This window comes from Anopheles ziemanni, chromosome 2, assembly GCF_943734765.1.
Source record: "Anopheles ziemanni chromosome 2, idAnoZiCoDA_A2_x.2, whole genome shotgun sequence".
Taxonomy (NCBI): domain Eukaryota; kingdom Metazoa; phylum Arthropoda; class Insecta; order Diptera; family Culicidae; genus Anopheles; species Anopheles ziemanni.
In genome coordinates this window covers 29,589,794-29,604,989 of record NC_080705.1, presented here as the reverse complement: position 1 = coordinate 29,604,989, position 15,196 = coordinate 29,589,794, and the positions used below count along the sequence as shown (strand labels likewise).

The following is a 15,196-nucleotide window of genomic DNA, read 5'->3' as shown; positions in this document are numbered from 1 at the left end:
TCGGCATGTGTGAAGGTTCTTGAAGGTCAAAACACGGATCACACGGAATTACTTAATCGAAATGGGGGAAAAGAAAACAAGGCGTGCAACAATCATTCCTGCACGAGCGTTTGAGATTTAACGGATTTGCGGTATCTGGCGTTTGGTAATCGTTTGATTTTAACCTATTATTTTCTGCTTTCTCTCCTCGCCCCATGTCTACGTCTAGCCGTTCGATATCTTTGGACACCGCGACACGCCTCAGAAACGCAGCCATGAGTAAGCTCATCCGCCAGGTGTCGATCGAAACGCCGGCCCCGAAGATAAAGGACTGCGTGCTCAACCTGGTCGTACCAGTACCGGACACGCCGGCCCAAGGTGCCCGCATTCTGGTGGTGTACGCGGGCGCCTGCTACCGCAAGAACCAGTCCACATCGATCTCGTCGATCAGCAGCCAGCTATCGGACACGGGCGACATCACGACGTCGCTGTCGCTGCTCGCGAAGCAGATGCAGGCCGGCAGCTTCTCGAGCATCAGCGAGGAGGGTCCGGACAGTGTGCCTGCCCAGCACCACCAAACGTCGGTGGCGATCCAGCACAATCCGCAGGCGCACCAGGGTGTCCGGGATGGCGCCCTGTTTCCCGGGTTCGAGGTGGCTGGCGTCATCGAGTCGCTCGGCAGCGAGCTGAAACCGGACTGCGGATTTAAGGTGGGCCAGCGGGTGATCATCTACCCGTACGAGGGCCTTCCGCACGGCTACTCGGAGCTGATGGTGGTGCCGGACCTGCAGTACCTCATTCCGATCCCGGACGAGCTGTCGCTGAGTGTGGCCGCCACGCTGCCGACCGGTGCCCTGCTCGCCCAAAGTGCCATCATTGCCGCGCACAAGATCGTGGACGATCTGCTCAAGAGTCGACCGGGCGAGAAGGTGAAGATTCTGATCGTGGGCACGGGTGGGTTGGCCCTGTGGGCGGTCCGTATCGCAGCGCAACACTTCTACACACCGGCCACCAAGGACAAGATACAGATCACCGTCGCCAGCCTGCGGGACGAGGGTTTCCTGGTGGCGAAGAAGTGCGAACGGTAAGAAACGGGTGTCTTGCAAACAAAACCTCCCGCTAGCTCCGACTTACCGTCGATTTTCTCTTACCATTGCAGGGTAAACATTGTCCAGTGGAACGAGGACCTGTACGAGAAGCAACTGATCGAGCGCACACACGACGCCTGCGACGGTCTGGTGGACATCGTCATCGACTTCGGCACGACCTCGCGCAGCTTGCACCGGTCGATGCAGTGCCTGACGAAGGGTGGTCACATTTTCATCAGCGACGAGGTGGCGGAGAAGCTGCTGCCGAAGTTTAGCAAGCGCGCCGAGGAACGCGGCCAGACGATCGAGGCCTGCCCGACCGGCACGATCGAGCAGCTGCACCAGCTGGTGAAGCTAGTTTCTTCCAATGAGGTAAGAACGGAAGGTGGTTTCTATTTGAACCCTTAGAAGATTTTAATAAGCAAACTAGAATAGAACTCTCCTAACTGAATTGAGGTGTAAAGGCAGCATATTCGATTTATGTTTGTTTGAAAACAAAACTGATTAGTTTGAAACAGCTTTACAGCACACCAAAATTGTATTTTGGACAAATTACAGTTGTACGTCATGTTTATTCTTATTATAAAAGAGCTCTTGTGTTTTGTAAGGCAAATTTTGAACTAGTCCTTATTTATTATGTCCAACACTGCACTTGTGCTGTAAAACAAACATTTTTTACGACAAGGGTTTTTACGTACTTTATATGGTTGTGTTAAAGATAATATGTACAAATCTTCTATGTTATCGACAAAAATAGAGTTTAGATTGCATTAGATTGTTAAACTTTACTTCATTATGTTTTACTTGTTTAAATAATTCTGATTAGCGAAACTATTTATGACATCGAAAACTAATTCAAATATTTTTTTTTTCTTGTAGATTGAACCACCGCCACACTCAGTATTTCCCTCGGAAAAGGCCGCCGAAGTGGTGCAGAAGCTGGCCAGCTCGGAGATTCCTGGACGTGCCATCCTGAAATTCCATGATATCGAGTAAGCACCCCCAACAAAAACAACAACAACCACCACCTACCCATCTGCACACGCACCAAAACGGGATGAGAAGCAGGAAAGATGCAAGATTTATGGCCGCAGGAGAAACCAGCAGCGATTAGCGTTCCCCATTTTCCCAGGAGCTCGCATCGGAACTGTGTAGAGTTTGATTTTTTTATTGCTATGTTCAATCTTGTTTAGCTCGAGTTGCTGGAGACCACATTAAGGGACAGGACTTTTTTCAGAACCTCTGACACGAGCGTGAAATAGAAATTGCTGGCAAAAGCATGCAAGTCATTGCGGAAGAAAAGCTTTTGGAACCCCAGTTGGGAAGGATTTGGTTTTTCAAAATTGATTGTTTTTGAGCGATCTCTTTTGAGAAACAAAATAATACCCAGCCGGTTTAAATGTAAAATTAGTGGCATGTACCCTTAATACCATTTCCCAACCTGGCGCGCAAGGAAAGTACACATTTAGAGCCAATCCTTAATGGCTTTATCCATGAACAACATGCGTCTGTAGTTGGCTTACCGTTGTTCTTCCATACACCTCAATTCGCTGTCTTATCGAAGTTCTTCTGTATGTGTGTGTCCGTGTCCTTTCCAAACCATCACAAAATTGTTATATCATGAAGTATCGCCAGCCAAAAATGTTGGAAATATTTCTTGTAGTCTGTAGAAGAAGAGGATTGCGAAACACGAGAAGAACCGCGAAGTTGGTTAGAAGATGGTTAAACCAAACGGGATGAATAGCTTTTACGTTACAATCCCCTCTCTCTCTCTCTCATCGTAGTGCGTGTGTGAGGATTAAGGTTTTGTTTTTTTCTTTTCTTAATTATCTGAGGCGTTTTTGCTAATTTAAATGTGATTTATATAATACGAATTTGCTTGGGATTATCTCTCCATTGGGAGAGAAAACGAAAAACAAAAAACAAACACGAATTAAACCCTCGCCGCAAAACCCGCAAAAGGATGCAGACAGACTTATGTGTTGAAGTGAAACCCGGCAGGAGATGTGAAACAAATGTTAGCAATTATAAAAGGACCTCAAAAAACACTGCGAAATAGCAGGGGTAGAAAGTGGAGAAAACAAACGGTGAACCTATATTACGCTAACCCTTATCAATAACAGTAAAAAAAAAACAGAAACATAAACACACTACTATGAATAACACGATTGTCGATGAACGATGCGAGTCAAGTTTAGTAGCTAAAGTAAAAACTGAAAGGTGTAAAAGCAAGAAACAAGGAAAAGCATTGTGGAGACGTGGCGTGTGGTATGTGAAGCAAGTGGAAAGAGCAAACAAAATGCTCCAATGTCTCAGATAGGAGGTAAGGGAAAGGGAAGAGGAACCGTTAAACTATTATCAGTGCAGATCGGCTAAAATGTTTCATGTTATCCAGCGACACACAACCACGAAAAACAACATTTCTTTTAAAACAAAAAACTCCTCCTTCACTTTCCCGATCCTTGGTTTAGAATTTAGTTGATAACTTAATAGTTTGTAAAAGTCGCTAGTGGACGCGGTAAGCAGGAAATTAAACTGCATGCAAAGTGTATTATTGATAAAGAATTAAACGAAAACCAAGAATAAAGAACTGTATAGAAGTTACAAGACACAAATGTAAATGACATCCCGGTGAGTTTGATATTGTTGCGCCGACTCCAATGATGACGAGAAGTACAAAGATCCGATCGAAATGTAATTACCGTTTGTTCTTAGATATATTTCACAAATATTTATATATGTATATATAGAAGAAATCGACATCTAAATACGAATCCGGACAGTCGAAGCACTAGCTCTTGAAGATGTAATCTTCCGGCATTTCCACGCCAATCTGTTTCCGGATGGCGTCCTGTACGCCGGCGATGGCCAGACTGTCCTGGTGTGACACCGAGGGCGATTCGAGTTCGCCGGCAACGATGCGCCGGCGTGCCTCTTCCGCCTCGTACCGCAGTCCGATGCTGTTGAGCAGGATGCACTCAACACGGGACGCTGGCAGCGGGTAGGACCGGATGGTACCGTCGATGTCCGTCAGCTCGATCGGACACCAGAAATCGTGCAGCTAAAGGGAACGAATAAAAAGCGATTTAAATTCTGTGGGGCTCATTTTTTTTTGTGATTTTAAAGAACCTTACCGTTATCGAACCCTTCGTGCCGGTGACGATGGCCTTGTTCGGTAGCTTCTCGGTGGCACTGGTGCGAATGTTGGCCACCCCACCGTTCGGGAAGTGCAGTGTCGCGGTGATGCCAACGTCCACACCCTCATCGTTTAGCTGACCGGCCGCTTCGATGCGTGTTGGTTCCGCCTGGAAGGCCCACATCGCCACCTGGATCGTGTACACGCCCAGATCGAGTACCGTACCACCGCCGAGGCTCTTCATGCGCACACGCTCGACGTGCGTGAGCGGCAACCCGAACTGCACGTCAACCCGCTCGATCCGCCCCAGATCGCCGCGGGTGATCCGGTCGCGCAGGTGCACGTAGCTCGGGAAAAACCGGGACCAGATCGCCTCCATGCAGAACCGGCCCTGGGCGCGGGCATACTCAAGCAGCACCCGGGCCTGGCCGCGATTCACGCACAAAGGCTTCTCACAAAGGACGTGCTTGCCGGCTTCCAACATCATCCGGCTGACCTCGTAGTGCGCGTTGTTGACCGTACCGACGTAAACGGCATCTGCGGCGCGATAAAGGGAAAAGGAAAATAAAAATGGGCAGGTGGCGTTTGCAGGAGGAATAATCGGAAAATCCCAAACATCCGTTTCTCTCAGCTCTTGATGAGAAGCAAAGGGCAGATGGTTCATCATTTCACGATCGTGAGACATAGTGAGATTAGTGAGATGAGCAGGTGGTTATGAGATGAAATGACATGCGGTTGAGTTGCATTATTTATGGGATTTTCTCTCGTGGCGCGTTTGTTTGCAACCGAAATTTAAGGGGTTGTTGATTTCGTACCGTCGAAATTCGGCCCGATCTCGACGCGGATGCCGGTCAAGATCTTTTTTACGATTCTTTCATGCTTTACGAAATAATACAATGGGCACCGAAAAGGAACAAATTCAAGTTCAACCCAACTAAAACTGACACGATTCCATTAAAACGTGAACGTTGTACGTTGGACAATTTCGAAGCCAATAACGTTTTGTCCTCTTTGGCGACGAACTGCTTGGTCAAACGTTTCCCCAGGAGGCAATTCAACCATACTAACCGACTTCCGCATCCTTGGCGATAGCTTCGTAACCCTCGTAGAACCGCGGAATCCCGTGCAGTTCGGCAAACTTGCGGGCATTCTCCAGCCCGCGGGCACCGACGGCCACGACCTGGTGGTCGGTTGCCGGCAACGTCGAAACGGCGCAGACAAAGTCGTGCGATATCGTACCGGCACTAACGATCGCCCAGCGTAAAGGAGCCATTTCTCCTTTCTTTTCTGTACTTTAATTTATATAACGCCCTTCTAAACGTTCACAGAACACCCTCTGGAAGGTGCGCTTCACCGAGTTCCACACTAGCGGGTCCTTTTGCGAATTTAATTATCCTGCGGAAGGTAGGTCTACCGGTTCCGAACACTTTCACTTTCAGCCCAACACTGCCCCGAATCGCATCGAGTGTCGCGTCGCTTTCGGTGACCGCAATTCGTCGATCTCGATCTCTTCTCGCAAGAAAAACTATCGCGCAATTGTTCGACTTGATGATCCGTTCGTTTGCCCGGTTGGCATCGCGATGCACACACTGCCGGGGAGGTTATTTGTTCGGTGGCTTTTTATTCACCAGTTTCTCCCCCCCTTCGTATCCGCCGTCCAGGTCGGCGTGATTCGGCTTCTGCCCCGAAGACGACGGACGAGCACGCCAACGATGACGACTCCTTGTGTGTGACGCTAATGCAACGCAGATCCGATGGCGTCCTACTGCAAATCAAACGGAAACAATACGGTATACGGCTCTGGAAGGCCTTATCTTATCGCACCCAAAGCTTTCTCGCGGGTTGATGATGTAATTGAACATTAATAATTTAGGGAAAGGTAACAACGGATAAGATACCGACCGACCGCGATCGCCGGTTGGTCGAAGGGACGGTGTGTTCGCTCTCGGGTGATAGGCAACATTTGTGATAAATACATCTAGTACCTTCCGATAAGGAAGCACGGTGACTTGAGGCTGCGAATTTATTAGCGTCAGAAATCGAGCCACAAGACAAGTGAGTCCATTCCGGTATTTCTGCCCAACATCTAGAGAGCATCTGTTTGGCACGTGATCGATGAGATCGCACAGATCATCGAGTGATTTACTTAATTATAAAATATGTGTTACTGGCTAAAATATCATGCTTGTGTACAACTTTACCACCGTCAGTATATAGATATTTTAGAAGTCACATAAAAAGTAAAACGTGTGCTGTTTCTACCAGCAATACTTTCAACATTTACAAATTGAGTCTTGTATGTCTGAAAGATTAATTGCCTTTAAAAACAAAATGATATGCATCAGTTAAACCTACGGATTAAATAACATTACTATGGACGTTCTAGTTCGTTTCCCATACGTTTTGTAAAAGTTTTCTGATCAAATTATAATAATCTAATAAAATTGTTTTAAATAACAACACAAAAAAAGAAACCAAAATTTTACCACGATCATTTCTTTCTTTGCTATCCTTGTGGTTCGCAGGAAAGCACTGTAAAGAATTGATATTCCTTTGTCTTTTTTACATGTTTCCTTACTAATTTTTGCTTTTATTAGTTTATAATTTATGGTTCATTATACACATTCTTTTACTGCATTCACTTTGTTCCGACAGCTTTTGTGTCCCGGGGCTCTCTCAGCGATGGCCTCCAAATCTCATCGCACGCAAAACCCACACAATGGGCCACCTTCCGCAAGTGTAAGTAGGGTGGTTTCTCCGGAAGGTCGCGAGATGACCATCCGGAACCAGAAAAAAGGATTTCTCTGTGCTGTACTGTTGTGTTCGTGCGACTATCCTTACATTTAGGCATTATTTTCTTTCCTGTTACGCTTTTCATACTCGGTTTTTCCAGGCATTCTCTTGTTAAATTATTTACAATTCCCGCGAGGCGCGTATCTTCCAATTGCGGGTTAACTTTTTTCCTCTTTCTCTTTTGGATCAAAGATTTTGAGTTTGCCATCAATGGCTTATAGATACAATTTCCATTATTCAATGCCTCCGCTCTCCCGTGCACCTTCTTTCGCCTTTCAATTCTACTAACTATGACTTTACAGTAATTGTGACATATCCTCCGTTCCTTGCGTCGTACGTGTTTCTTGTTTCGCATGATTTTGTGTACTATTTTGCTAGTTTTGCCTGCAATCTTTCCATTGCTCAGTGTGGCGAAACAGTCGGTAAGGCGGAAAATGTTGATGGAAAAAATCCCTACCGGAATCTCCACGAAATGATCCCACACGGAATCGATCGTGGAGCAGCGATCTGCCAGTATTAGAAAATAAAAAACCCTTATAAAATAAGAGCTGGGTTATAGTTTCAACCGAACCGTTTAATAATAGCTTTCGGTACATTAGTGGAGGAGTGGAGGAAAAACAGGGGCTAGCAAAAGAACGACAGCAAAACATGAACATAACTAACCTAACCTCCCAACAGCCCAACGATTCGTATCCACTCCGGAAACCGGAGACATTAAATAAATGTACGATTAGCATGAAACGAAAAAAAAAAAATCATGAAAGAAATTTACCACAGTACTTGGAAAGTGTGCCGAAGACGCGGCCTAACACAAAAACTTTCAGTGCGTCACCGCCGTCTCGACGATGCTGTTTTTGATGATTTCGGACAGATTTTCACTCGGTACCGGCGATGCCGGACCGGACGATGGCGAACCGATGGTATCAGTCTTGGCCAGTTTCGATTCGAGTCCCGCCGTCGCCGCCGCCGCCGCCGCTGCCGCCACCGTCGTCGGTGCTGTTGCGATGTTACTTTTGTACGACGCACGGGCCCTCACCAGCAGCGTTTCTCGCGGTCGTTTATCCCGCTCCTCCCCCAAACGATGGACGCCACCACCGTTGATGAGCGTCGGGGTTTCCGTTCCGTTTCGGTGCGCCAGTGTTTCACCGCCGTTCACAAATGGGCCGCTTTTTTCCATCAGGACCGAGCTGTCGGAACTATTCGTTGTGGGGCGATCGACGGCAATAACGTCTGCGTCGCCGCCATCGTCACTATCGGCGCCTTTCGGGACGTCGTCTTCATCATCGGAATCGATTGAAATCATCGGAGGGAGCGGTGAGTGTCGGAAGTCACGCAGCTCATCGTCATCTTCGGCGGCGATCGTACGAGGTGCGAGGGATGCGGAACGTCGGCTGGACGCTAGCAGATCGTTAATCGCTTCCAGACGCTCGGCATTTCCGGCGACTGGTGCAGTTAGATCGATGAAGCAACTGGTCGATTCCGATTCCCCTTCACCTTCGTCATTTCCAACACCCGAAACGCGGGGAGACTGCTTTCCACCAGCATCATCCTCGTCGTCGACGACGGTGATCACAGGGGATGGGGAAGCTGCCGTCGGTTCATCTCCGTCCCCGATCTCCTCCACACTGCTATCGAGAAGGTTTCCTTCGGCTGAGCTGTCACTAATGGAAATGGTCTGTTCTGCCTCGGAAGTGAACGACCGATTCGACGAGGGAAACGGTACCTCTGCAGAGGCATATTGTGAACCATCTGGAGTATCGAGTGAACTGACCGTGGACATGGGCAAAGGAGTAGCATCTGTTGATGCAGACGCGGGAAGATCCTCTACCCCATCGCCACTATATCCCGCCAGATGTTGCCGGTCGTGACCGGTAGGAACCGTGTGTTGCTGGGCATGATAAGGTGATATACTGCCTGTCCCGGGTATTTGGTGCATCGGTGGCAGTGAGGTCGTTGCTGGCACCGGCGGATGACGATAGGTAGGGTCCAGTGTGCTGCTTCCATCGTTTGTCCCGGTGGAACTTCCACCAGCGTAATTGTAGTATATTTGACCGTGAGGCAAATGCTGCTGAGGCTGCTCTGAAGTTGTTGGCGCCGAAGAGGAACCGCCGAAGTAATCCCGGTAGCCGTAATGAACGTCCACGGGATTCGTTGTGTGAGCAGGTGAAATAAGGCCACCGATAAGGTGCTGGGGGGTTGTGTTGATCGCGGAAGTGGAAGTAGGTGCCGCTCCAAGAAGCATGGTCTGTGCGTTGCCTCCCATGTAGTCATGGTATGCCGAACTGGCCAGGTAGCTCTCATCCGGTGGTGGGCCAAAGTATTGATGTTGCGTTTGTATCGACGGTTGTTGATGGTACGACGATGGTGACATGGAATGATGATTCATCGGTACCAACCCTCCTCCCTCGGTACCTACTCCTAAGCCACTAGGACCGGGCGTCGGAACACCGAGCATTCCAGCCGCGTAAACCATCCCCGGCTGCTGTAATCGAATCGGACCGTTGGACCAATTTTTCTCACTTCCTCCAACGTAACCAGTTTCGCCCACTGACGTTCCACCGTCGACCACACTGTTGCTGACGGTTCCCGTGTTGCCACCGACGAGCGGTCGACGCATTTCGCTCGCCTTCCCTTCCAGGTTCAGCCTCATGATGGTATGTATGAAGTGTGTCCGAACGCGCCCCGGATTGAACTCCACCCGACCGGCCTTATTTCCGCAGCCTTCCTGCGTGCAGCCGCAGGGGAAGCTGGGTCGGTCCACCTGGCACTTAATGCCGGCCAAACTGCATGCACACGTTGCCGGATCGCAGAACCCGCGGCACGTGCAACCGCAGACCTCGCGCGATGTCCTGATCTCCCGACATTCATCCTTTTCGGTAGAATCGATTTTACGAACACCGGCTGCCTTCAGTAGGGCACGCCGCTGCCGGGTGGTGACCGGTTGTAGGAACCCATACGATTCGCTTTCAGCTTCCGAACCGCTCTCGCTCGGTTCCTCCTCGCTGCTCGTGTCGTCGCTCGAGGAACTGCGAGGGTTCAATTCCTGCAGCTGCTGCCGGTGGACTTTCCTCTGTTCGGACGAATGTTCTGCCAGCGTTAGACGCCTGCAAAGGGGGAAAGTAAACCATTTTAATTAGTTCACGTTACATCATATTGTACATTGTGCGTGACGATTTTTTGGAGTAAATTTAAACAACTTATTTCTCATCTTTGCGTCAAAATACTCAGATAAATTAGACAGCACTAGAAAGATTATTATGTTAGACATTAGAATCATTGAACACCGTTATTTTCGTCGGAAAGATTAGTTTACAGTTTTTCAATGCGTAGAGCAAGCTTAAAAATGATGAAAAAACCCTTAAACGTTGGAAAATAATTGTTAAATTTGATTAGCGCAACGTTAACCTTCGATGCCAAATCAATAAACTCCGATAGGGTACTTTTGAACTTCATAAGCGAAAAATAATAGACGAAACTGGTTTGTTTTTGTTTTAAAAGATACAAATTACGTATAACATAACTAAAACAAATCGGTCTTCCAGTCTTACAGTTTCTAATAAAGTTTAAAAATACTAAATTGAAATTTATCGATTCATTATCGAAGTTTATCGATGCTCTGATGGGTGTAACTGTACCGCTGGTGGGGTGTTTTCGAAGTAAAAGGGCAGCGAATTGCTTTTAAGTTTGCCTTCTTCATAAAAAAACCGTGCTTGCCCTCTCTATAAAAATTCATCATCCGTATAAATTTTAAAATTAACTGTTTTTTCGCTACGGCTACCATACGTTTAGGAATGATTACTTGTGAAAGGCAAAAAACAACGAGTATTTTTCCAAAAGCTAATTTGACTAACAACGGTGGTTTTAATGCGACAGGGCCTATTCTATGTTTAAAATTAATCTCTCTTCAAACTTACCTCGAATGCACGTGCTCAAATTCCATTCCCAGTGTGCAGCCTCCCTGAGAGGGCACACAACCGAAACCCTGGATGCGCGGAAAGTAGTACACGGTTACGCCTTCGAACGTGATGGCTTTCTTGGGCCGTTTTTCTCTGCTTACTCCGTCGTCGAGGCCCAATGATGAGGCGCTACTCTCTCCCGTCGTTCCCGGCGGTTCCGAGCGTCGCTTAAGGCTACTCTTGATCGGTTGCGGTTCGAGTGGGGTGCTGCTATTACTACTGCTGGTACTATTACTATTACTATTACTACTACTACAGCTACTACTGTTGCTGGGAGCGTTCACGCTTCGGGACGGCTCCAATCCTAGCCCGGAATCGGAACCATCGCTGGCTTCTTCCTCCTCTGCCTCAGCCCCGCTTGGCAGAGCTCCCTGTATTTGTTCCGGCAGCTTGTTACTCGCTCCATCTTTTTGGTGTTGATCTACATCCGGGCTTAAGACGACGGACACAAGAGTATCTGGGGCGCTGGTATGGCCTTTCGGTAGTGCATTATCCTTGTCACTACCATCAGCCGGTTGTTCCTTGGCCATTGTAAAGCTATCATTTTCGGTCACCGACGATGATTCCAGTGTTTCCTGAATGCCATCACTTTCCATCGCATTCCCATCGTCTTCCACCACCTCGAGCACAACGCACTCACTCGATTGATCGCTCACGAGTTGGCTTGTCTCTTCCGTCCGACCCGCTTCGTCACTGAAGGAACTGTTGTTTGTAAGCAGTTCAGCGGGCTCCTCCGTGTCGCTTGTTGTCAGGTCTTCCTTTGCTGCCTGCTCCACGGCGTCTTCATCATCATCCGTTTCTACCTCATCCGATTGGTTCATGATGTTCGACGTAAGCGTGGTCACATCGACCAGTATTATCTTGCCACTCGCCACCCCGTCAACGTCGGCTTCACTGCCAGTGCTGACGTCGTGGGGATTAATGTCCTCCACCGTGAGCCCACCACCCCCGGGACAATCGTCGTCCAGGGCGAGCGGATCGTACAGTGGATCGTCGCCATTTTCGTTCGCCAAATCTTCGTTGGCGATCATCATCGGTTCCTCTAGCCTGGGCTGCTCCGTGGGACCCATTGTCGTAGTAGATGTTGTTGGTGTTAATCTACAACAAAGATAACAAAACATTAGTGGAACAAAGTACTGCTTTAAAATCAAATCGGAGAACATACCCAAAAATATTCGAACTATTAGCATTTCTCTGCAAATAGGTGAGAAAGGTTTTGATCGGTTTCAGCATACTTTGGTGCGATGGTGGGTGCCCCAGGGCGCGGGGATGTGGTGATACGATCGAGTTGTAGGAGAATCGCCGGGAACCACCAATATTCTTCTACCATTCGAAACAAGTTGCGTGCGGATCCGGCAAAAGGACACTTCTTTAGCGAAATCTAAGCACTCGGTTGTTTTATGCTGAACAAGTTTCCTCTTTTGCACCTTCGTGCGATCACATGAACTTAAACGATTGAACGGTTTTACGACGGGTGAAATAGCAAAATAAACGGTCGAAAGTTGCTTCGAGATTAGGAGCATGATTATGCCATAGTTTTAGGAGAGGAGGGAGAACACTTGCACGACACCAACATCCACTCCTATTAGTCTTTTGTGTTTGGAGTTCACTTGATTATTTTTTACTGCAATCGTTGGAACTTTTTTCTCATCCGATCACCGAAGCCCAGCAGAGGGTTTTATAGAATCTAAAATGAGAGCAAAATATTGTTCCAATTAGTACAGGGAATAAACAATGAGGTCTACGACTGTTTTTCTTTTACTACATTCAATCATTTGTACCAGGAAAGGTAAGGTGGGTTATAATTTAGTCTGTTAATTTAGGATGCTTCTTTTACACAGTGCTGTTAAAAAAAGGTTCTTTCAAACAAAAATAGGATGTTTGCACATCAATTTCCTCAACGAATGGTAGCTCAAACAGTATAGAAAAGTTGCTAACAACTAGTGACATGCCCCATAAGTCTCCCCCCTCTTGGGCAACGATGGGAGGAAGTGATCTCGGCATTGGGGTACTCGAATTTTTGCAGCACACAAATCTATCTTTCCATCCATTTGCTCACTTTCACCGCGCAGACCCGGCGTATGGCGCAGTGTGGCTCGGTTCGGTTTTCATTCGCGGTCTTATCATCGGCTCGAATGGGTGTACGCTTCCACCTCCGTCGCTTAGGCACATCCTGTGATTCAGGTTCGATATTACTTTTAATTCGACCCGGTGCTAGTTGGCACATGATGGTAAATGAAGAAAAATTATCGATACATGGAGAAGTTTTCCTCGGCCGTCGGGAAGCAAAACAAGAAAGAAGCCCAAGCGAAGTGGTATGTCCGGAGAGAACAATATAACGATTGTTCCGATTTTGATGTTTTTCCTCGCATGGAAAGATGACTGGCAGGGTTCACCGGTCATAAAATCAATGCATCCACAGCTTCTCCGTTCTCGGCCGTGGTAATAAAATTAAACTCAAGACCTTGAGAACAAGCCTGGGTAGTTGTTTGTGTGGTCCAGATATGCAGCTTTTTTAAATCACTTTTTGAACGGGGAAAAAAAAGGAAACACCATCCTGCCTGTCCGTGGAGCTGGAAGGATAATAAAAACACGCTCGCTACACACATCCTAATCAATCTTTACCATTATCCTTCGTTTTCATCACGCGCTGCTTCGCAACACGGCAGAGCCTACTATAGATAATCCTCTACATCGCAACCGCCAAAGCCTGCCAAGTTTGATCTTGCGAGTGAATAGCGGCGTGGCACGTCCGGAATCCGGAATCAATATTCCCGCATCCGACGTGTTTCGGCCGATCGATCGTCTTCCGGTGGCCTATCTTGGGGTGGAGCTGTCGTATGTTTTTTGAGGAAAGTGGAGTGCAGCCAGCCAAGGTCACACACAAACCATCGGTAGAATCTTAGACGATCGTGTTTTTAACATAGGACCAATAGAATCGGGAAGAATCAAAGGTAGGGTTTTTCTTCCGTACGTCCGGAACACTCCGGTTGCAGGGTGGTTAGAAACTGGCGTACCGTGTGCTGTACATACGATGGATGGTTTTGATTCGCGTACCGAACGCGCGCGCTCTCGGACCACTTTGCGGGACACACTGTGCGCGCTGCGAAAACACAGTCAACACTCGTTTGCGGTACAACTACTACTGACTCCGGGGTTTGTGGTGTTACACCGTACGGCATTCGACGATTCACGTCACTTTTCGAGCTGGGTCTGGGCGGGGGCCGCCGCGAGGGATGGTGGCGGTCGTCACTACGCGATCCGCGGTGGAGCAGCGAGTTGCCAACGGAGAGCAGCACCGTCGTGGAACCACGAGAGTTCGAGGCGGCACAGCGTGGATGTGTATGTCGCGGCCTGTGGTTCACGGTGTACCATAAATCCAAGTGCAAGCTTCTCTCGCTCTCCGCCATTGACAAGCTCCCCGTTTGCTCTGCTCTGGGCATAATAATAGTAGTAAAGGCTCCCCAATTTGTTTTCCCTTTTTCATCCCATCATCTCGACACACTCACACACAGTCGAGCTAGGGCCCCCCAGTTGTAGGGTAAGCGCGCGGTGTTGAAATGCGATATTCACGGCGAGCTCTCCGGGGTTTCGTTCTCTCTCGGCATCGTTTGCTTGGTTCCCCAAATTTTGCACCTCTAGGGGGGGCTTTTTCGTATCGATTTGAATCTTTTTTCTTTCCGACTCAGCAAGGTGCGTTGGTTACTCCACCAAACCTAAGTCCACACTCCAAGGAAGAGAGCTTTCGAAGCGACCAGCAGTTCGGGAGGGGGAGCGACACATCCTTCGCTACGGGCAATATCCGACGTCGAATGGGGAGACTCGTGAGTGGCCCTGGCGATGACGATGATGGTATCCTTTTCGCCGTCCATTACGCAAGCTCACGAGCAAGAGGAGCAAGCGATGGTGGAAAGTCGGGGGATGGGGTCGTGAGCTCGTGAAACAGTGCCGTAAAGGTAAACCGCAACGGGCCAGCAGCTAACAGGCACAACCATAATAACTAGCTGCTCCGTTAGATATAGGTGGTGGTGCCTCGTTTTCGACCAACTGGCATGTTTCCATGGACAGTTTTCTATGAGGTCATGAAAGAACAGTGGAAAAAAAAGTTGGATAATGTTACATTCAATGTGAATTTTTCATAGTTTTTTGGAATTTTAATTTCTCCTCGAAGATTTTGTTGTTTTATATAATTGAAGCATATTTTCTTGCAATTTGTAAATTTGTTCATTCATGTTAACTTTTGT

At 48.0% G+C, this 15,196-nt stretch overlaps 3 protein-coding genes across 3 annotated transcripts; 1 reads left to right on the top strand and 2 right to left on the bottom strand.

The window, feature by feature from the left end:
* The first annotated feature begins 254 nt into the window (after window positions 1-254).
* Window positions 255-2,063, top strand: LOC131284895 (quinone oxidoreductase). Its single transcript, XM_058313757.1, has 4 exons — window positions 255-479; window positions 588-1,063; window positions 1,139-1,439; window positions 1,947-2,063. The coding sequence occupies exons 1-4, from the start codon at window positions 255-257 to the stop codon at window positions 2,061-2,063; spliced, it is 1,119 nt and encodes a 372-aa protein (XP_058169740.1).
* Window positions 2,064-3,858: 1,795 nt separating this feature from the next.
* LOC131284905 (trans-1,2-dihydrobenzene-1,2-diol dehydrogenase-like) lies at window positions 3,859-5,476 on the bottom strand. Its single transcript, XM_058313767.1, has 3 exons — window positions 5,272-5,476; window positions 4,202-4,740; window positions 3,859-4,128 (listed from the first exon to the last, which is right to left on the bottom strand). Exons 1-3 carry the CDS (start codon window positions 5,474-5,476, stop codon window positions 3,859-3,861), a joined length of 1,014 nt encoding a protein of 337 aa, XP_058169750.1.
* A 2,270-nt stretch (window positions 5,477-7,746) lies between these two features.
* On the bottom strand, window positions 7,747-12,185 carry LOC131293343 (uncharacterized). Its single transcript, XM_058321423.1, has 3 exons — window positions 12,118-12,185; window positions 10,911-12,050; window positions 7,747-10,100 (listed from the first exon to the last, which is right to left on the bottom strand). The coding sequence occupies exons 1-3, from the start codon at window positions 12,183-12,185 to the stop codon at window positions 7,817-7,819; spliced, it is 3,492 nt and encodes a 1,163-aa protein (XP_058177406.1). The 3' UTR covers window positions 7,747-7,816.
* Window positions 12,186-15,196: the final 3,011 nt, after the last annotated feature.